Below are 22,073 nucleotides of genomic sequence, written 5' to 3'. Positions count from 1 at the left end.
TGGCTCTCAAAGTTTAAAAATATAATCTTGCCCTATCACATTGTCAAGTGGAATTTGCGATTTTAGAACAAGATGAGTAAAAAATGAATCTTAAATGAGTTGTGCTATTTAAGTTTAATGCAAATGGTCCATACTGCTGGGGATATGTGAAAAACAGAAATCCAGCAGGGAACGTTCTCTTTCTTGGCTTCTGCAGATTCTGCACTTAATTCCACCTACTGCTACACCCTAGGGATAAAACTAAAGTTCAATGATGGATTCTATCGATACACAGCACTTTCACCCTATGTGCCCTCATTTCTTTTCCCTTAAAATGACAATTAGATCATATTCGATCTTGTGGATTCCACTGTATCGACACCTAAAACACAAGGACAGGGACCACTTACTCAAGAAAAGAGACACCGAATATTTTACGCATTTCCAGGAAAGGCTGGGGCAGAAGGGAGCACAGAGTCCTGAAAAGTGAGGCAGCAGGACTGACGCGTGAAAGGGCTGCACCGTCTCTGCCCTCCTAGGAGCCGCCGTCCCAGACAGACGCCGCCAGGTGTGAAGACGAGCACGGGCAGCCTCTGAGGCCCCAGGCACTACGCTGCGGACTTTCACCCCAGCCACCGCAACGTGACCTCGTAAAGGGAAACCGAGGTTCCAGAAGGGAGCAGAGCGCTGAGCCACATCAGTCGCTGGGCCCCACACACACACACAAAGGTCAGCGGGGCAGCGCCCGCAGGAGGCTGGCTCGGCACTGGCCCGTCTGCCCGCCGAGGGCTCCATGTTGGGAGGACAGTGGCACGGTCGCCAGACAGAGGGTCTGAGCAGGTGCACGGCAACTACTCAGGCTGACGGCTGGCTTAGGCGCGAACGCTTAGAGCCAAAAGGGCAAGGAGCACATTATGTTAATACTCAAAGCTGCTGCTGCTAAGTCACTCAGTCGTGTCCGACTCTGGGACCCCATGGCCTGCAGCCCACCAGGCTCCTCCATCTGTGGGATTTTCCAGGCAAGAACACTGGAGTGGGGTGCCATTGCCTTCTCTGAATACTCAAAGCAAGTAGTGACAAAACTCAAACTGAGAAACACAAGTCAAGACAGAAAACTGCAAGTACACATTAACTTCCATCCCTGCCAAGGCTTTCACTGAGATGACAGAAAAAGCAGACTACTAATAAAAAACAGCAATAAAGAATCCACTGCAGGTCTAAAGGCAGGAGCAGAGGGCCACGAGCCGTCAAGATGAGGCTCAGGGAATTCTTGTGAGGGCTCCACGGCTAACCACCCCAGAGTCTTCAAAACCAAAGGAGTCATAGAGGACAATAGTGGAGAAACTAGACCAACGGTACACGTCATAGTGAACACAGCGCACGACCCCTGGGTGGCGCCTACACTGAAAGAAATGCCACAGCAGTCCCCTGGAGACCCCGGGACCGCATCTGGGATGGCGTCGCCAGAACAGCGTCAAACATCTGGGCGGTACCAGCAGGACGTGGTTTACACAACAGGAGGGCCTGGGTTTGAAGACATGCGTGCTGAGCGCGTCCCGCAGTATACATGGGGGTGTGGTACTGTGCTCAGCCGCTCAGGCATGTCCGACTCTGCGACCCCGGGACTGCAGCCCGCCAGGCTCCTCTGTCCATGGGAGTCTCCAGGCTGGAACACTGGAGTGGGGTGCCACGCCCAGCTCCAGGGGATCCTCCCCACCCAGGGATCAAACCCAGCCCCCTGCACTGCAGGCAGATGCTCTACCAGCTGAGCCAGCAGGAATATGGGTAAACAGCTAGCAAAGGAACCACGGGTTCACACACAACTTGGCAACAGAACAAGGCAGCGTCTACACGACCGTGTGAAGGCGCAGGGCGTTCACCCTGGTCTCCCGGCTGCTCTGCTGACTGTGAACTTTTCAAAATGAAAAGGGGGCTGACCACGAGGCTCTCTCTTACATCCCCTCAGCGGCCCCCCAGCTTCACCCTTCAGCAGACAGGGAAGCATTCGTCACACACAGAGCTTCCCTCTGCAGGCCTCAGGGAACAGGACTCAAACCAGCCATCCCAACAGGGCCCCTGTCCGTTCAGTCGCTACTGCGCCAATGCGTCTCAAGTCCCAGCGCGGCAGGCTGGCCCAGTCCTGCACCGAGAAGAGTGGAAAAGAGCAGCAGCTTCCCTCTGTGCCTCCTCCGCCAGGCGGGCTTCCTGGCTCTCCTGCAGGCTTGGGGGAAACATGTGGCCCCCTCTCCCAGCCAGACCGCCCCCGTCACCAACCCCTCATGCCAAGCACACACCAGGACTTCCCTGGTGTCCAGGGGATAAGAATCCGCCTGCCAATGCAGGAGACACGGGTTCAACCCTTGGTCTGGGAAGATCCCAAATAACACAGAGCAACTCATCTCGCACACCTAGAGCCCATGCTCCACAAGAGAAGACACCCCAATGGGAAGCCTGTGCACCGAACCTAGAGAGGGGCCCCCTGCTCGCCATAACTAGAGGAAGCCTGGACACAGCAACAAGACCCAGCACAGCCAAGAGCAAACAGACAAAACTGAAAAATAAAAATAAAGGACCCACGGGGGAACAAGTTAAAGCAGACTCTCTCCACAGGGGACACCAGAACCACAGTCCTATAGAGCAGCCCACGGCTGCCACCCGGCCTGCCCGCTGCTCTCCCCTAGAGCGCGAGCACGCGTCAGTCACCCCAGACCGCGGGGCAGACACCAGCGGCCGTGGACAGCAGACCCCGGCACCGCCCAGCTCAAGGACCAGGCAGTCTCTCTCAACAACCAGGGAAAACACCCAACACACACCAACCTAAATCGGGTCCAAAATTTGGGTCAAATTAGGTCAGAAATGCATATTCTGGCTAGAAAGTTATTTTTTTTTAACATACTGAATGCAGATTTCACATCTAAAAATATGGTCTGAGAGGCCTCGGGATTTGTTTTGCTTTGCAATTATTCACTGGGAACCTGTCCTCTCGCTAGTTCCCAGGACTCAGAGGAACTCCGCAGGGACACAAACTGCCTCAGGGCAAGAAAGGGGGGCACTCCGCCTTCCTCAAGACCAACAGGGAGAAGCCAGTCAGGAGGCGGGGGTCCCTTCCTCAAGATGAGCAGGCATTTTCTTGATTTGTTTTTAAATGAAAACAGAAAAGTGACAACTAGAAGATATTCAAAGAAGTCTGTTTTACTGGACTTGGTAAAGGGGGGAAACGGAGTAAAAGAGGTGAATGAGATCAAAAGACAGGCCCCTGAGTGGCTAGAACTACCATGGTCAGAGAAGCAGGCAGCCAAGTGTGTCAGGACTCTCCTCGTGAGCATGCAAAATGCGGCACCTGACAGCAGTCGTCCCCCCTGCCCCACGGTCCCCCCAGCCCGTCCCCCCTGCCCCACGGTCCCCCCAGCCCGTCCCCCCTGCCCCGCAGTCCCCCCAGACCATCCCCCCTGCCCCGCAGTCCCCGAGGCCGTCCCCCCTGCCCCACAGTCCCCCCAGACCATCCCCCCGCGACCATCCCCCTGCCCCACGGTCCCCCCAGACCATCCCCCTGCCCCGCGGTCCCCCCCAGACCGTCTCCCCTGCCCCGCGGTCCCCCCCAGACCGTCTCCCCTGCCCCGCAGTCCCCCCAGACCATCCCCCTGCCCCGCGGTCCCTGAGGCTGTCCCCCCTGCCCCGCGGTCCCCCCAGACCATCCCCCTGCCCCGCGGTCCCCCCCAGACCGTCCCCCCTGCCCCGCGGTCCCCCCAGCCCGTCCCCCCTGCCCCGCGGTCCCCCCAGACCATCCCCCTGCCCCGCGGTCCCCCCCAGACCGTCCCCCCTGCCCCACAGTCCCCCCAGACCATCCCCCCTGCCCCGCAGTCCCCCAGCCCGTCCCCCCTGCCCCGCGGTCCCCCCGAGACCATCCCCTGCCCCGCGGTCCCTGAGGCCGTCCCCCCTGCCCCGTGGTCCCCGAGGCCGTCCCCCCTGCCCCGCGGTCCCCCCAGACCATCCCCCCTGCCCCACAGTCCCTGAGGCCGTCCCCCCTGCCCCGCGGTCCCCGAGGCCGTCCCCCCTGCCCCGCGGTCCCCGAGGCCGTCCCCCCTGCCCCGCGGTCCCCGAGGCCATCCCCCCTGCTCCACGGTCCCCCTAGGCCGTCTCCCCAGACCATTCCCCACTGCTCCACGGTCCCCTACAAGACCTGGATTCCACCCACCACCTCGGCAGTCATTGAAAGCCATGCCCCCCGGAGCTCCCACCTAAAGCCCAACCAGCCGCCACGCTGTCAGGATCTGTGACGGACCGGTGGCCGCCCTGCAGGGCTGAGAGGCAGGTAGCGGCACTGCCTCCACCGTGTTTGTGGTGGTCTGTCAGGCAGCTACAGAAACCAGTGAAAGCTGCGACTCTGGCTTGGCTGGTTCAGTCCAGGCGCAGCGTGCCCAGGAGGACGCAGCCAGTGGAGCCACACGACCCAAGTTCAAACCCCGGCGCGCCAGTGCGTGGCTGTGACCTGAGACCTCGTCATCCGCTCCTCTGCAAAGTGGGGAAAACGCCACCTTCTCTGCGGGGCACCTGGGAAGACTCAACAAAACCGCACAGGCGGCACCGCTCGGCACACACTCTACCCGACACGTCAGTCCCGCTCCACTCCAAGCTGCCGTGCGTCTCCAGCCTCCTCAATGATGGAGCTTCAAGGGTCCGACGTGGGTGCCACCTGCCTCATGAGGGGCTGAGCACTTCCAGTGCAGCCGATTCAGAGCGAGAGACGCTTTCAGTGAGAGAAGTACACTTCAGATTCTAAAGACTGAATGTGAAAAAACAAAGTAACATCAACAATATTCGCACATCAACCACACCCTGAAATGAGAACATCATGGGTACACTAGGTTAAAGACAACGTACCATTAAAAATGAATTCCATGTTTCTTTCGCCTCTTTTAAATGTAGCTACTAGGAGATCTAAAGCAACAGGTGTGGCTCGGTTATATTTCTACAGAATGGCGCTGATCCTGACGGGAGACCCCAGAGACCTGGCGGGAAGGGAAGCCCAGGCCTCCGCGTGGGACGCAGCCCACCGGCAGGACAGCTGGCCAGGATCTGCAGCGTGACACAGGGCGTGCGGGGAAAACTAAACAGAATCGTACTGTCAGAGGAGGATTTAACATCTCTGCTTATAAGCACCTACAAGATGGTCAGAAACAGTTATTCATCTCACCTACCAAATGACTTTTTTCTTTTTTTCCAAATGACTTTTTAATTACTCACTGTCTCTCAACTTCTTTAAAAGGCAAGTTCTGGCAAAAACATGAATGACTTGACTTCAAGAGTTTATTCGGTAAGTCAGTCAATAAACACTATATCATTACCTACCACTTCCAGCTCACCATGGAGTCAGGGGAAGAGATGACTAGCTAAGACGACAGGCTATGTGACCCCAAACACACCTGTGTGCAAAGCGACAGCACACACCTTAACCATCCATCCATGGGAATCTAGGTCAAAGGTGGTGGTGACACCTGGGTGGGGCATCTCATTCCCAGGGAAAGGACTATACACTTCTGTCTTTGTTTCAATTAATTCTGAAGCCTACATCAACAAGTTTCAAGTTTTCACACAAGCGTGTTTTAGTTCTTTCAACAGTATTTTTAAATAGTTTTGGACAAATTCTCAATCACAACCTTGCTAAATATCTAGACGAGAACTGGGCATGAGGACAAAGAAGTTTAATAAAAGAATCTGCCTTCCAGAAATACACAAGGAAGATGAGGACTTCAGAAAGACGTAAGGCGCTTTCTTTCCCCACCTCATCAGCTCATCAGCCCAGCCGATGACAACCCTGGAGGGCCCTACTGACGCCCTTCCCTTCTCTCTGCAGGGAGAAAGTCAAAGCTCCGCCACTCACACAGCGGGAAACGGGCACCCTGGCACACAGTCTCCAAACTCACTTTCAGCCAAAGCGCCCCCTTTACAGAGCGGCCCCAGAACACCCCTGGCCAGCACCAGGCCAGAGGCTACTTGTGAGAGAGATGGAAGACCACACCGCAAACGTCTGAAGCTCTCAACTTCTACTTCCTACTCCAGCAGCTTTTCTTTCACATCCTCCTTCCCAAGTCCACTGCAGGAAATCTCAAGTGCATCACATTGGCTTCAGTTTACCATTTACCCAGAAAGGCAGGCATGGCAGATGATGTAAGAAAGCTGGAATGTCCACCCCAGGAGGGTTCCATTAGCCTGAAGGCAAGAGAAATGACAGGTAGCAGGAAGGAGCCACTGGACTGCAGAGGCACGCGCTCTCACACACACTGCTCATGGCAAGGCAAAGGGACTAAGACATCTCTGGAGACACCCCGGCAGAGATGCTCAAAGCCTGCAAAAGACCCACCTCCGACCTAATGCACTGCCACATCAGGCACCATCTCCTTCGGAGACAATCAAGGACGAGGGACCCTGTACAGCGACAGGCATCAAAGGTCACTGCTGACAACAAGAAAGACTCGAAACAACCCCTACACCCAAAACCAAGGAGGAGCACCACAAACTGTGAGGACACCGTTAAAACAACACGACAGACGTTTCACACAACAGTCCCTATGGCAAGTCAGAGCACATTTTAAAACATTGTGTATACCATGATGTCATGGATATTTTAAAAGCATATTTATATGCAAAGGGGGAAAAGGCTGAAAAATATACACTAAATTTCACACTGGTTATCTCTGCTGCTGCTGCTAAGTTGCTTCAGCCCTGTCCAACTCTGTGCGACCCCATAGACGGCAGATCACCAGGCTCCGCCGTTCCTGGGATTCTCCAGGCAAGAATACTGGAGTGGGGTGCCATTGCCTTCTCTGCTGGTTATCTCTAGAAGACATCATTATATAATTATTTTCCTCTTACATTTCTCCATTTCTTGAATTTTATGTAAATGAATATGGATTATGGGATAAAGTATTTTTTTAAATGTCTACCAGCGTTGTTCAAACTACAAGAAAATGATAATAGTAACAGCTACTCTCTGCTTAGCACTCTGATATACATGAGGTGCTGTTCTAAGTGCAAAACACTAATTCATTCAATCCCATGACAAGGACAAAGGACCTGGACCCTGGTGACATGAGACACTCGATTTTCTGTAAAATATCACTCCTTGAAGCGGCCAGCTGCCACTGAGGGTGACACAGGTGGAGAGGGCTAAGAAAGTAACGACTCGGTTAACAAATACAAACCTGTTAACAGGTAAGAAGACAGACAACAAAGTCAGCACGGACCCACAGCTGTGATGTGAACAAGTCTACCCTTCACCCTGTGAAACCAACACCAGAGTCAGCATGCCACCCAAACAGTCATACAGGGTGAGGTCAGAACACGTCCCCGAGTGGTCCCACCGCCGGGGACCGGTTTCCTTTTGGCTTCAGGCACTCGTGAGCATCCAGGGCGTTACTCCCCGACATCCTCCTGCCCCCTCCGGCTCGGCCGTGGTCACTCCAGATAGGCAACGGTCTGCAGCTGCGGACGGTTCACTCACCACGCAGAAGAGTGCACAGCGAGGGGTGCTGCGTCCCTAACCTTCACCACCTGCTCCTCCAGGAGGCTCAGGAAGCGAGGCCGCCTGCAGCGGCGCGATGCACCTCCTGTAGGGCCAACGCCAGCCCGCGCCCCAGCTCCCCGCCGCCGGTCCCCCCAGGGGCCCACGCAGCCCTGCCAGCCTTTCTGTTTACTTCCAGCACCCAGACCCTCATACCCACCCCTGCTGCCCAGGACCTGCCGAGCCACCACCTCTGCAGTACTCCTTAACAGGGCCAACAGCAGCCCTGCAGTGAACACTCACGGGGTTAGCAGTGAGAGCCATTATGTCAGACTGTGCCTCCTTCCTATAAAAGGAGGACTGGGCTAACTCAACAGACTGAGGAGTAAACTAAGGCAACACGTGCAAGTCCTTAAGGAATACAAACTACAGAAAGCAGCACGCTGCTGAGAGCTGAAATCAGGGGCCAGGCGGAGACGGGAACACTACACACAGGACTTGGTCAGCATGAGCAACATTCTCACAACAACCAGGACAAGTTCTGTCCTTCCACATGTACCAGGTGAATGAGAGCTTCCAGACACAACATTCTCGAGCTGGAGACACTCACAGTGCCTGGCTCCTTTCATCAGCAAACTCGACTTTTCCAGGAAAGTTCCAACTTTCATTACCAAGGCATACATAATTCTAAATAGCGTTACTTTACATGCTTATTACACTATTAGAAACATGAGGGAAAAAATCTAAATTCTTATCAAATTCCACACTATTGAAGGAAACAAAAAAAGTCAAATAAGATGCTTACTGGGTAGCAAAAAAAATCGTAAGCAAAATGAAAAGATCAAAGTCACATAGGCTGTTTTGTTAAATATGATTTTCCAATAAATTTTTACATTTTCCAAATTTCAAAATGTTTTCTAACCTAAAACCTAAATTGTTTTTCAAAGCTTAACAATAAATGCAAACTGTACAACAGTCCTTTAAAATTAAAACTCCATTCATGATCAGAACCACTCACTGAGGGATAATACTTGATTTTCATACTGTATTAAGATGTGTATGTGTGAAAATAACTGATAAAGTGATTACGATGTTCCATTCCTCTTTTCCTTTAAGAAATCTGTGAATAATTTATAATGGTGGTAAACAAGAAAATACATATACCAAAAATAAGCAGTCTCTTACAAACACAGTTCAGTATAAACCTCTGGAAAAACGCACCTTGACACTTTACATAAAGAAAAAACTAATCTAGAATTCAAGCTATCAATTTTGGGTTTCACATTTGTAATTTCAAAAGCTTTTTGTCAATCTCTCTTCCAGGATTTTGCGAAAACAAAGCACACAGAGCTACAAGGTATTTCAAAAGAACAAAGCCTTTCTCTGCTCACTCCCTTTCACATGTTTTTCTTTAAAATCCCTATGAAACGGCCACACTTGTGTTGCATGTGTGAGGCTGTCTTTCAGAAGGCAAGCCTGTCCCTTCACATCACGGATAAGAACAAGGCTGGAAGTCCACCTTGAGTCCATACCACACAGAATTCCTTTATCAGATGCTTATAAACAGTGTATGGGCTTTCTGATCTGCTTTATTATTACTGTACCTCTCATTTAATTGAAAGTTTTAAGTATGACTTGTAATTGAGCTTGAAAGAATGTTAACTAAACTTGTCTCTATATTAAATTTACTAGAAGAGATATTCTTAAAAATTTGCACAAAAAAAAATTTACACAAAATAAGTCAAAATTGATTTTTGTACATAAAGTGAAACATCTGATACCAACTACAACTTCAAGGTCAACCAATCACAAGCATTTATGGAAACCCTATGAAATGCCAAGCACTGTTCTAGATGCTTAGGATGTGTTAGTGAACAAAGTCTCTTCTAGAACATTTTTAAATAAGCTCTTAATTTTAAAAAAACAGTAGCTATATAAATTTCAACAGTAACCTTTGGAAAACTAAGAATGGGTTTTTTGGGGTTTTTTTTTTTAAATTCAACTTTCTTTAAAACAATTCTTTCCTTAAAACCTGACACTGAAATGTCACATTATAATCAAAGTACAAACTGAGTTCTTAATGATTAAAGAAAAAAACAAAAACACCTGAATAGTTTGGAAAGGATAATAAAATTCCACAACAACCAAGAAAAAGCAAAAACAGCCACAAACATTCATTATCACAGCCTGACAGGGGACTTCGATGAAAAATGACCAAGCTCACCCAGCAGAGGAAAGGATCCTTCTGAAACAATGTCTCTCCCATTCCTGAACTGCCACATCTCTGCTCTGGAATCGCCTCTGAGTCTGATTTCCTCACAGATACCAAACCCTATCAACTTAGTGTTGATAAAAAACAGTACCAACAGATAAGCTTTCCGTAGACTCTTCCTCAGATTTGACGGCTTCCAGATTTACTTCCCAAGAAACCGAAGAGGCTGCCCTTTCAGGATGAGAACCCACCGCGGTTCCTTTGAAGATGCTTTCATACGCTGCTGCCTAGGAGCTTGGCAGAATTCACCTCAGCACTCAGATCAGGAAACAGAGGCAGAGTGTGCTAAAGCCACACGTAGAAGACGCAAGATTCAAACCCCCCAACAAACACAAAGCAGCCGCATTTCTGATCTAAAGCACTACCCCAGAATTTGGGGGAGGGGGTACCCACATACGGGAAAAAGGAGTTTCCAGGGAGACGCCGCTGAAAGACTGTACTTAGCTTAGAGACAAAATCCTAAGCAACGTGGAAACGACATCCCCGCCCAGAAGGCTCCCCGCGACGCAGCTTAACGTCTCTAACCTAAACGTCCAGTCAGAATGAGAGCCAGCTGACCTACAGCCCAAGGGAGACTAGGAGCGCGTCGAGGAGGATGAGGCGCCCGTTTTCTTTCTCCGGGCCCGGCCTGACACCTGCCTGGGCTTCGCGAGCCCACATGCGGGGCCTCCGAGCATCCCCAGGGCAGAGAGGAGGCTAAGGCAGGGACCAAGGAACCCGAGAGCACCCCTGAGGAACGAGCGCTTGTCACCGGCACCGCGAACCAGCAGAGCCCCTCTGCCCGTCGCGGAGGGCGAGACGCGGGGCTCGTCCCCGCCCCGACACCGCGCGCGTCCGCGCCCCGCGCTCCGGCCTCACCTCCAGCCGCAGGGACGCCCCGCAGCCTCGCAGGAACTCGCGGATGTTGCTCAGGCACTCGCCCTCGCTCCGGGGCTCCGGGAAGACCTGCAACAGAAAGCACAGGCGCTGAGCGCCGCGCGCAGGCCGCGGGCGCGCCCCGAGGCGAGCCCGCCGCGGTGCCCGCGGGCGCGCCCGCCCCTCACGCAACCAGGCCGGGCGGCCCTGGCGGCCCGGCGCGACCCTGGCCGCCCCCGCCGGCGCCCGCGCGCCCGGCCGCCGCCTCTCCTCACCCTTTTTCCTTCCTCCCGGCTGCACCAATCTCCTCAGGCCCCTTCCCTCACCAGGAAGTGGAGCGGCGGCGGAAGTGACGTCTTCAGACCGCGCCCCGGCCAGCCCCCCGCACGCGACCTCTTCCGGTCTCCGCCTCGCTGGCGCGGCCTCCTCGCCTGACTCCTGGCCCTCAGCCTCCGATTCAGCCCACCCGACGCGGGCCACGCGCGGACTCCTCCGTCCCCGAAAGCTGGCGCTTTTCCCCGACGCGGTCCCGCGGACGCAGCCCGCCCACCCAGCGGGGACCCGGGAAAGCTTGGCCTCCGCCGCTTCAAGCAACAACGAAGGGGCTGGCGAGAGCCTGTTTTTTCTTCAGTTCTTCCCCGCCCCCGGCTCGAGGGGGCAGGGGGGCTAGAATTCTAATAGATGATTTAAACTAATTAACAACGTAAATTATGCATATTGGGATTAAAGCTCAATGTTTTCTTCTCCTAAATATGGACCATGTGTTTCATCAATGATTAACCAAAATAGCCTGTTACTCGTCAGTGCGAAGGCTGCTGGAGACAAATGGAAACTGCAGCCTCCATCCCAGGAGAGGAGCGACGAGGGCTCACGCAGACAGACCTTCTGTGCTTGGTCCAAGGCAGAGCTGTAAAGGCCACCGCCACACGTGTAAGGAGTTACTAACAACCTCCCACGGCAGGAAACGGAGGAAGCCAAGAACAGCACCAGTTACACAGAACAATCAAGGGAGAAGCCTGAGACCTCAGAAGAGCTTTTTGTTGTTCTGAACTACACATGAAGGCTTTTTACACTGAAGTGTCATCGGGAATTCGAGCATTCAGGACGTTCAAGACACTTTTGTCCTTTTGTCCTCTAGTGTGAAATCTCGACATTCCGTCAGGCCTCTCAGGAATACCGTGGTTTCATGTCAAAGTGCTTAGGGCTTCTAAAATTACAAAAGAAAACCAGGGTGTTAAGCAGTGCAAAGATGGAGGAAATGAGACTTCCCCGCCCCCCCCCCCAAAGTTTAAAAATTCCTAGAGAAGTGCCAACATGTTTCCCTCCAAATACTGAACAGATTTGTTTTTTCCAGTGGAACAGCAAAACCAAAGCTGCCTTCTAGTCCCATCTACTCCTTCCTCACACTCCCTCACACACTCAGTCTTCATTCATGGATTCTGTATTTGCAAATTGGCCTACTCGATAAAATTTATGTGTAACCACAAAACCCGTATTTGCAGCACTTTCTCAGCCATTTATAAATGTGCAAAGCAGCAAGAAATTTGAATTTTCTTATGCACACGTTGCCAGCTGAATGTGAATAAGGTCATGCTGTGCCATCTTACATTAGCTCTTAATGGAAGCAAATGTCCTTTCCACTATCTACTGGTTCCACTTTTTCACTTTTTTTTTTCCTTGGTGATTTCACTATTTTAAATGGCCCCCAAGCGTAGTGCTAAAGCACTGTCCAGTGTTCCTAAGCACAAGAAGGTTGTGATGTGCCTTACAGAGAAAATACGTGTGATAGATAAACTTCATTCAGGCCTGAGTTACAGAGCTAGGGGCACCAGATTCAACATTAATGAGTCAACAATACAGTACATATAGAAAAAGGAAGAAGATACTCGGAGATGACATGAAGCCGTTTTGGAAAGTGCTTAAGTAACCTTTATAGTGTGTGATGCAGCTGTGGGAAAGATGGAAAAGCAATTAAATTTGTGGGTTCATGAGATGACAAGCAATAAAAAGAACATAGTAGACAGCATTGTTGTGAGGCTGAAAGCCAAAGAAATGTACAGTCATCTTACCCAGGGCCAAGACAATATTAAACCCTTCTCAGCTAGTGCAGGTTGGCTTGCACAATTCAAAAGGTGATACCACATGAAAAATGTTAGACTTGCAGGCAAGCCAGGTTCTACAGATCGGGGGGCAGCAGAAGGGTTTAGAAAATACCTGCTAAGTGTTATATATTAAAAGGGTCATATAGAAGAGCAGGTTTTCAGTGCTGATGAAACTGGCTTATTTTACAAGAATGCTGGCAAGTGAACCTGTGCAATGCAAATGGCCCCCAAAGCTCCTGGCTTTAAATCATTCAAAGACTGGGTAACCTTGCTATTAGGTGCAGTCGCCAAGGGTGACTTTAAGAGAAAACCCCTCATGGTACACAGAGCACAAAACCCACGAGCATTCAGAGGGAAAACCTTGAACCATATGCCGGTCCGTTGGAGACAGAACACAAAAGCATGGATGGCATCTGAAATATTTCTGGGAAGTTTCCACAACTGCTTCCCAGAAGCTGAATGCTATCTCCATGGCAAAAACCTTGCCTTCACGGTTTTATTAATCTTGGATAACGCCCCAGTTCATTGCTATTAGGAGGTCAAAAACGCCCACCCTGACATAGAAGTTGTCCTCATGCCCCCAAACATGGCATCTCTCATCCAAGCCCTCAGTCAGGGCATGATAAAAGCTTTCAAGGCACTTTACACCAGGGAGCTTTAAGCCAGGCTTTCGAGGCTCTCAGAACCAACAAGGAGACCACCATACTGGAGTACTGGAAGTCAGTCACCATACGCAACATTATTGATCATATCAGCACAGCCTGGGACAGCATCAAACTGGCTACCATCAGCAGTTGTTGGGGAAACATTTGGCCAAACTGAAAAATTTTGAAGGTTTTGAAGATGTCACAGAAAATACAAAGAATAGTGTCAAAAACATAATGCATATTGCACAACTAATGAGTGGAGAGGGTTTCCATAACATGAAGGCAGGCAACAGGGAGGAAATTTGGGGAGAAACAACAGCAGAACCTACCAATCAAGACTCAGATGAGATGGCAGAATGAGGTGTCGAAGTCAGCAATGAGGATGGCAGTGCAAGTCAGCCTGAGACTGCAAGAATCGTCCCTCTTACAGCAGCCAAGATGGTGGAATGGCCTTCAGCCTTGGAAGAAATTTTCAATGACATGGAAAATGGGGACCCTGTGCCCAAATGCAACCTCACATTTAAGCACCTTGCCTCAACTGCATTCATCTCTTATGCCAAAACACATAAAGATATGAGGCAAAAAGCCAAGTGGACAAAGTTAAAGCAATTATTTCAAGTCAGATTGGGAGGGAAAGTTGCTGACACCATCGCCAACCTATAAAGGCCAAACTCCTGTGGCAGGACTGCCAGGCCATCCTCCTTGATGTCTTCCTCTTCTGCCCAGGGAGCTTCACCACTTTCCTTCAGTTTCCAGTGAAGTAAAAAGAAGTCATGTCCGACTCTTTGTGACCCATAGTCCATGGAATTCTCCAGGCCAGAATACTAGAGTGGGTAGCCGTTCCCTTCTCCAGGGGATCTTCCCAACCCAGGGATAGAACCTAGGTCTCCCGCAGTGCAGGCGGATTCTTTATCAGCTGAACCACCAGGGACAAGTTTCCAAGGGGCACGCCAACATTGAGGGGCTTCACCACACCGTGCACTGCCCTGCCACATGTCCCACAGCGACACCAACAGTGAGGCAGTTTCTGTACGTTTGTAAACATTTAATCTTCAGTTAACACTTTTGGAGGTTTTCTTTCTTGTATTACACTGTACTGTCCAGTATACGGTGTGCATGTGTGTGTGAGCAGTGGACGTGTGTACTTTCTAGAACAGTCACCCGATGGTGACTACATTACATAATGCTGTCATTGAAACAGTGTTTTCTTATGAAGATACACAGCATGTTAATTATTTGTAAATATACAAATATATGTTAAATAAGCCATCTTTAAACAGAAACATACCCAAAACAAGATTATGTATTGCTTAGTTGACCAAATGTCATGACCATAGTCTCAAAGGAAACTAACCCTGTATTTCTCCAGGAACGGTGGTTCAGTTACTGCTAATTCAGTGGTCATGGTGCCCTTGTAGAATGCAGTTACCACAAACAACAACAGTTGCCTCAACATTTAAAACTATTAATCTATCAGGATCTGTTACGAATTCTCTACCAGTTCACAAATGATGGCAACATACTACAGTTTTTCATAAAAATTAATTACAAAATGCTAATTATTATTTGACAATGTATAACTTAAGGCAGTGTTTTTTAAATGTTTAATCTTCAGTTAATGCTGTTTTTCTAGGTTTTCTTTCTTGTGTTACACTATACGGTCCAGTATACTGTATGCGCGCATGTGTGTATGTGTGAGCACTGGACGTGTGTACTTTTTAAAACAGTCACCCGATGGTGACTACATTACATAATGCTGTCATTGAAATAGTGTTTTCTTATGAAGAAGGTTTTTTTAAATGAGTTTATGTGCCCATGGATGATCACTTATTGCTGGAAAGAGATATGGACCAGCACCAGTTCTGTTCCCATCTTGGGGTTTTTTATGCAAACACTGAGAAACCTTGTTCATAAATTAAGTGCATGGAAATGGATGGAGTTTTATTAGGATGTAACTTGATTCTGTGAAACCTTCTGAGTTACATAGCCAAAGTCCTGATACAATCTGTCATAAATAAAAACTTGACATCATCAGCTAACAACTTGATTGGGGTCTCCTTCAATTTCTGTGAAAGCTAAGAAGTACAACCCTGAGCTGTAGCCTGCAGTCATCAGAGTCACACCCCTCCCAGCACCAGGGCCCTCTGTGACCCAGCCAGGAAGCCCTCCCCCCAGCAGCGTGCACCCTGGGGACACACAAGGGTGAAGTGTGAGAGGGCCATAGTTGTGAAAGCGGAGGGGACAGCTGGGCCAGCGCCAGGCTCTCCTTGCGCACAGGCAGCTTCCCGGCTCATCGGAGTTAAGCACAGGTGCAAGCTGAGGACCTAGAACTGGAGATGTGATGGTGGTGGTTTAGTTGTCGTGTCTGACTCGTTGTAACCCCATGGACTGTAGCCCACAGGTTCCGCTGTCCATGGAATTCTCCAGGCAAGAATATGGAGTGGGTTGCCATTTCCTTCTCCATGATGATAAAAAAGGCAATACTTAAAAGCGCCCCCCCGCCCAATATTTTGCTGAGGAAGCTGTGAATGGTAAGTGAGCACATGAAAAAGTGTGGCGCGTCCTTAGTCAGGGGGGAAATGCAATTAAAACCACAGATGACACTCTCCACCCAGCAGACTAGGAGGAGTTGGAAAAGGCTGGCGGTCTCACGAACTGAAGACGGGGAGCAGTAGGAGCCCCACGCCTGTCGGTGGGGTGCTCGGGGAACCGTGGTGTCTCTCAGAGTCAGACACGCCTGAGCCCCAGCAGTTCCTCCCCGAGGCATTTACCCAAGCGGGATGGAAACACGTCCTCCAAAAGCCACGTTCGAGAATGTTCACAGCAGCTTTATTTGCAGCCACCCGAAGGCAGGCTCCCCTGAGTGCATCCCCCGAGGTGTCCAGAGAGGCGCTCCAACAACTGCCCTGAGCATTTTCCAACAATCCTCTCCTGAACCTCCCACCACGACAAACTCCAGGCTTTTCTGCCAAAAGCTGTAATCCGGCAGAGGCATAGACAGTCCCCAAAGTATTGTGATTTCCCTTTGAAATACTGCTTTTGTAGTCCGTATATGATAAGGGGCGTGTCTGATGTTCTGAGAATCTGCTACAAACTAGATCCCAAGGCAGCATTGAGGTCAGAGGTCAGACCTCAGCAACAGCTGCTGGGCTCCCGCCTCCCCAGCTTCTTCCCACCGCCCACCCCACGCCCAGCACAGCCAGCTCCTCCTGCAGCGCCTTCCCTCCAACTCTGACGGTGTCCAGAGTCTTAGTTTCCAAAAGTGCCACCAGGAGAACAGGCCATCCTACCAGCAAAGAATTGCACGGGCTTCTAAGACGGAAAAAGCACAGGAAACTAACAGCTGGGAGACACCAGCTGCCTGGGACCCTGGTCCCCAGGAGGGGTGGCGTCCTGGGGCACCTCCACGGCCTCCTCCTTGCCCCCACTTTGTAAGTAGTCTCTTCGTTAAATACTCTTCAACCATCTGTTTAGCATCATCTGTTTCTCGCTGGGACCCTAACCCCAGTGAGCCTCCCGGTGGTACAAACGGAACGCGGTGTCACAGCGAGAGGCGAGGAACCATTTAGGGAAAGGGGTGAGTCAGCCCCGGCCCCCCGCACCGCTTTCAGAAAAAGGCGGCTTTACACTCTGACCTGTCACAGCCTCCTGCTTACAGGACAGTCCTCCTGGGCGGACACGCGGCCTCTGTGTTCAGAGGAGAAGGCAGGCTGTGCAGAAACGCATGGCCTGTCTGGAGGCACACGGCAGGTAACAGAGGCTGCCGCCCGCGAGGGCAGCGGGGCAGAGGACTGAGTGGGGCCTGCTTGTCACGCTGTACGTTTTCGTACGCTTTCAATTCTGTCCCACCTGCAAGTGGTATTAAATAAACACATTTTTTAAAAGAAGAACACTCCAGTCTTCATTCCTCGACAGGCAAAGTGGCCCTCCAATTAAAAAGCAGCCCTCAGAGAGCCCAGCTGTCAGTGCACTGGGGTCCTTATAAAGCAGATCTCGACCCGCCCTGCCAAGATGCAAGGCGATGCTCACAACCCTAAATTCCCCACCCAGAAGTCAAACGGGCACGGAAGGGCTCGTCTAACTGGTAACGGCCCGGCAGCCGTTGCTTCATTCTGACTAGAGTGTGGCTGTCTCCTGCTCAGGGGCCATGCGCATTCTGCACCCAGAGAGGCTGAGGGGAGGGAAAACAGGTCGGCAGAGCCCAGCAGAAGGCCACAGGGCCCTTCCTGCAGTCCCGCAGAGGACAGTGAGGCCGCTGCAGCGCCGGGGACCTGGCCGCGAGTTCCAGAGAGTAATCAGCTCCCAGGGCACACAGCCTGGGGTCACAGGTCGTCTACGGGGAGCCATCGAAGCCTTTGATAAAGCACGTTTTGCTCTGCTTCCCTTCTTCAACACAAGCCCTACTCCCGGGTGGATGCTACGGTCATCTGAGAAGCTGGCTGAGCCCGAAGGGCAGTCAGAAATGGAAATGCACCAAGCACAGCCTTCCCAGACGTGAGGGGTGCCGGGTGGGGGCCGGCAAGACTGTACAGCCTAAATTAGCTCGGGTGTCCCCTGAGGCTCGCTTCCCACAGACTCCAAAAGCACATTTCAAGTCTCTGAGAGATGGTGGCGACCATCCCAAATGCATACCAATGCCAAAAATGGATTTTTAAAAATGTGAGCACAGACATTCCCCAGATAACCCAGGCTAAGCTTCTCCACCACGGTTGTATTTTACCCTCGCGGGAGCGTCAGATCAACAGGCAGATGTACAGTTACTGTCGAATGAGAGCAATCTGAAAACCAGCACGCCACCCGCCGTGTGAGACTGTGACCCACACACAGTGTCACAGAGGTGCGCAGCTGGGCCACTCTACCGCCTCATTCCTTCCTGACACAGGAAGACAGGAGCCCAGCCTCACAAGGGCTTCCCAGGTGGCGCAGAAGTAAAGAAGCCGCCTGCAACGCAAGAGACGTGAATTCAATCCCTGGGCCAGGAAGATCCCCTGGAGAAGGAAATGGCAAGCCGCTCCAGCAGTCTTGCCTGGGAACGCCCGTGGACAGAGGAGCCTGGTGGCTTACGCAGTCCATGGGGTCACAAGGAGTCGGACACGATTGAGCATAAAGCTCACAAGACAACTTATCGAGGCCTTGTACTCAGACTTGTCTTAACTCTAAAGTCTCACCTGTTCACATGGAACAAGCATCCTTGTTCTTCCCCTGTCACTCTTCTGCTTTCAACCCAATAGAAACATGCATTTTGGACCATAAAGAAAGCTGAGCATTGAATAATTGATGCTTCTGAACTATGGTGTTGGAGAAGACTCCTGAGAGTCCCTTGGACTGCAAGGAGATCCAATCAGTCCATCCTAAAGGGAAATCAGTCCTGAATATTCATTGGAAGGACTAATGCTGAGGCTGAAACTCCAATACTTTTGGCCACCTGATACAAAGAACTGACTTATCGGAAAAGACCCTAATGCTGGGAAAGATTGAAGGTGGGAGGAGAAGGGGGCGACAGAGGATGAGATGGTTGGATGGCATCACCAACTCGATGGACAGGAGTCCGAGTAAACTCCGGGAGTTGGTGATGGACAGGGAGGCCTGGTGTGTTGCAGTCCATGGGGTCGCAGAGAGTCGGACACGACTGAGCGACTGGACTGAACTGAAACCAGAGCCGCTGCTGACTTTCTGCAGCTCCATCTCTGCACTGTTTCTGGCCCTTCCTATCGGTTTCCTCTCCCACTGCACACACCCAGAACGGCTGGCCACGCGTGCGCCCACGGGTGCAGGAGCCCCTGCAGACGCTGAGGTCCCCGAGGGGAAGGTGCAGTGTACCTGTGCAGCGTCCACGCAGCAGCTGGGGCTGAGAGTCCGTCTCGCTGTTCACCCTGCTCGCTGAACCCAGGGCAGGCGAGGTGCGGGCGGGGAAGCTGGAAGAAAACTCGAGGAGCCCCGGAAAGTGCAGACAGGCTCGTTCTCCCCTGACTGGCACCCAGCCAGAGCAGCAGAGACGCCGTGTTCTCCTGTAGTTGACCCTGCAGTCAGCCGCAACACGGCCACGACACGGGGCAGGACCTGGGCCATAACACAGCCCCCGGGGCACTTCAGGTGGAGCTCACAAGTGTTTACAGGACACACGTGGCCCGCGGCCAAGCGGGTACATCGTGACGCGCACGCGCAGTGCTGCAAGGACGCCCAGCTGCTACATAACCAGGTATTTACAACACGCCGGGCGAGAGAGCCTGACCCCCGCCGTCTTGGCTAATCTGCTCTCTCCCTACAGAGTCCCCGGAGAAGGCCACGGCACCCCACCCCAGTGCTCTTGCCTGGAAAACCCCATGGACGGAGGAGCCTGGTGGGCTGCAGTCCATGGGGTCGCGAAGAGTCGGACACGACTGAGCCACTTCCCTTTCACTTTTCACTTTCACGCATTGGAGAAGGAAATGGCAACCCGCTCCAGTGTCCGTGCCTGGAGACTCCCAGGGACGGGGGAGCCTGGTGGGCTGCCGTCTATGGGGTCGCACAGAGTCGGACACGACTGAAGCCACTTAGCAGCAGCTGCAGCTAGAGTCCCAGGACAGAAGCCGGCCCCCAGGAGCAGAGCCGTCTGCTGTCTGAACGGGGGGCTGGGGGCGGCAGTGCTCACAGGCCTGCTCTTTGCCTCACGGACAACCCAGCCTCCTTCCTTCGACCGAGACGCCTCAGGTTAAGATGTCCCTGTCTGCAGCCACTGCGCTGTCTACCCCGCTGTCCTCAGGTGTCCGGGAGGGGTCTGGGCCGCCTGCCATGGCCCTGGTTTACCGCTGTGCCCCTCCAGCCTCTCCCCACCATGAACCGGGGCAGCAGTGGGGCTGCGGAGCAGCACCAGCCTCCTGCTCAACCAGCCCTCCCGGCTCGAGACCCCATCTGTCAGTTTTGAACAGTCTGAGAAGCTGCACTGAAGCCTCGGGGCCGGAAGACGGGACACTCTGGAGACCACCTTGGAGAAGCTTTGTTTTCACGCCAGGTTAGCACGGGGGAGGCCTGAAGGCACGCAGGGGGTGCTGGCTGACTCTGCAGAGAGGCTGAGCAGCCGACTGGAGCCTTCAGGCGGGGAAGAAACCTGAACACGGGGACAGGAAACAGCTGAAGGCGCCCGCTGGCCGTGCGCCTCGCCACAAGCAGCAGCTGAGGCGCTCCCTGGAGGGCAGGCCGGGGGCGGGGCGGCACAGCCGGGACACGCTGCCGCAACGGCCTCTCGCGTGAAGGCGGCCGGCTGAGACGCCTGCTAACGGGAAGGCGGCCGGCTGGGACGCCATTATTAACGCGAAGGCGGCCGGCTGAGACGCCTGCTAACGGGAAGGCGGCCGGCTGAGACGCCTGCTAACGCGAAGGCGGCCGGCTGAGACGCCTGCTAACGGAAAGGCGGCCGGCTGGGACGCCATTATTAACGCGAAGGCGGCCGGCTGAGACGCCATATTAACGCGAAGGCGGCCGGCTGAGACGCCATATTAACGCGAAGGCGGCCGGCTGAGACGCCATATTAACGCGAAGGCGGCCGGCTGAGACGCCATATTAACGCGAAGGCGGCCGGCTGAGACGCCACACTAACGAAGGCGGCCGGCTGAGACGCCACGCTAACGAAGGCGGCCGGCTGAGACGCCATATTAACGCGAAGGCGGCCGGCTGAGACGCCATATTAACGCGGAGGCGGCCGGCTGACACGCCATATTAACGCGAAGGCGGCCGGCTGGGACGCCATTATTAACGCGAAGGCGGCCGGCTGAGACGCCATACTAACGGCGCGTAGTGAGAAGGTGATAAAAGATGGTTATCCAAGAGGCCGGAGTAGCTGCAGAGCGCCGGCTTTGTCATGTAGGGCCGCGGCTGTCAGACGTGTAGCTGGGAGACACGTTTTCAAACGGTCGCTTAGAAAAACGGACCTTCCTAGGTTAGAGACGAGGCTGCCAGCGCAGACTCCGGAGCTCTAGGCCCTCTTTACCACTGTGGCTGGAATACGTCCCTCTACAGGGATAATTTGCCGGTCGCCTCACCCCTCGGCTCAAAACTCTCAGCAGCTCTCCATTTGACTCAAGGACAAGAGCCAGAGTACTTTCAGAGAAAGAGAAGCTAAGACACGGACCGGAAAGAAGAGCTCATTTGCAAAACACATGTCTAGTCAAGGGCTTGTACCCAAAACATACAGAGAAGTACTAAAACTCAACAAGAAGACAGACGGCCCAGTGAAAAGATGGGCAAAAGACGTGAACAGTCTCCTTGCCAGAGAGGGCACAAGACGGTGTCTCACTGTGTCTCGCTGTCCGCTGAGCCCAGGACAGGCAAGGCACGGCTGGACGGAGACGCCCGGAGCTGCAGGAACCGCAGACACACTTGACTGGCAGCAGCCAGGCAGACATCCTCTCCTCTCCAGTGGCTGACGCTGCAGCAGCGACAATCACACAAGTCAGCTCAACGCGATTCTGTCCTCAGCTGGCCTCAACTGCCGAGCTTTTCAGGCGGTGCTTATATTATAGGTCACTGTGCACGCGCCGTGCTATAAAGGATCGCGGCTGTTACGTAACCACATTTTTACGAAACGTGGGGCGAGAGAGCCTGACCACTGCCATCTTGGCTAATTCCCTCTTTTCCTACAGATGGCAACGCAACTGACAAGTGAAAAGATGCCCCACGTCAGCTGATCAGGGAAGTGCAGATCAACACAGCAGTGAGACGTCCCTGCACACCCGGGAGAC

At 52.7% G+C, this 22,073-nt stretch overlaps 1 protein-coding gene across 2 annotated transcripts in view; it reads right to left on the bottom strand.

The window, feature by feature from the left end:
- ARHGEF7 (Rho guanine nucleotide exchange factor 7) overlaps positions 1-22,073 on the bottom strand; it is a 106,293-nt gene that overhangs the window by 67,001 nt on the left and 17,219 nt on the right. Inside the window, exon 2 of one of the 2 annotated variants that reach the window (XM_065902204.1) lies at positions 10,611-10,697. The exons of the other annotated variant lie outside the window; for it this stretch is intronic. Within the exon in view, the coding sequence (XP_065758276.1) occupies positions 10,611-10,697 (87 nt within the window). The remainder of the gene's footprint in view (positions 1-10,610; positions 10,698-22,073) is intronic. 2 annotated transcript variants of the gene reach the window in all.

The sequence above is a fragment of the Muntiacus reevesi genome, chromosome 11 (genome assembly GCF_963930625.1).
Source record: "Muntiacus reevesi chromosome 11, mMunRee1.1, whole genome shotgun sequence".
NCBI lineage: Eukaryota > Metazoa > Chordata > Mammalia > Artiodactyla > Cervidae > Muntiacus > Muntiacus reevesi.
This window is presented reverse-complemented; position numbering and strand designations above follow the sequence as displayed.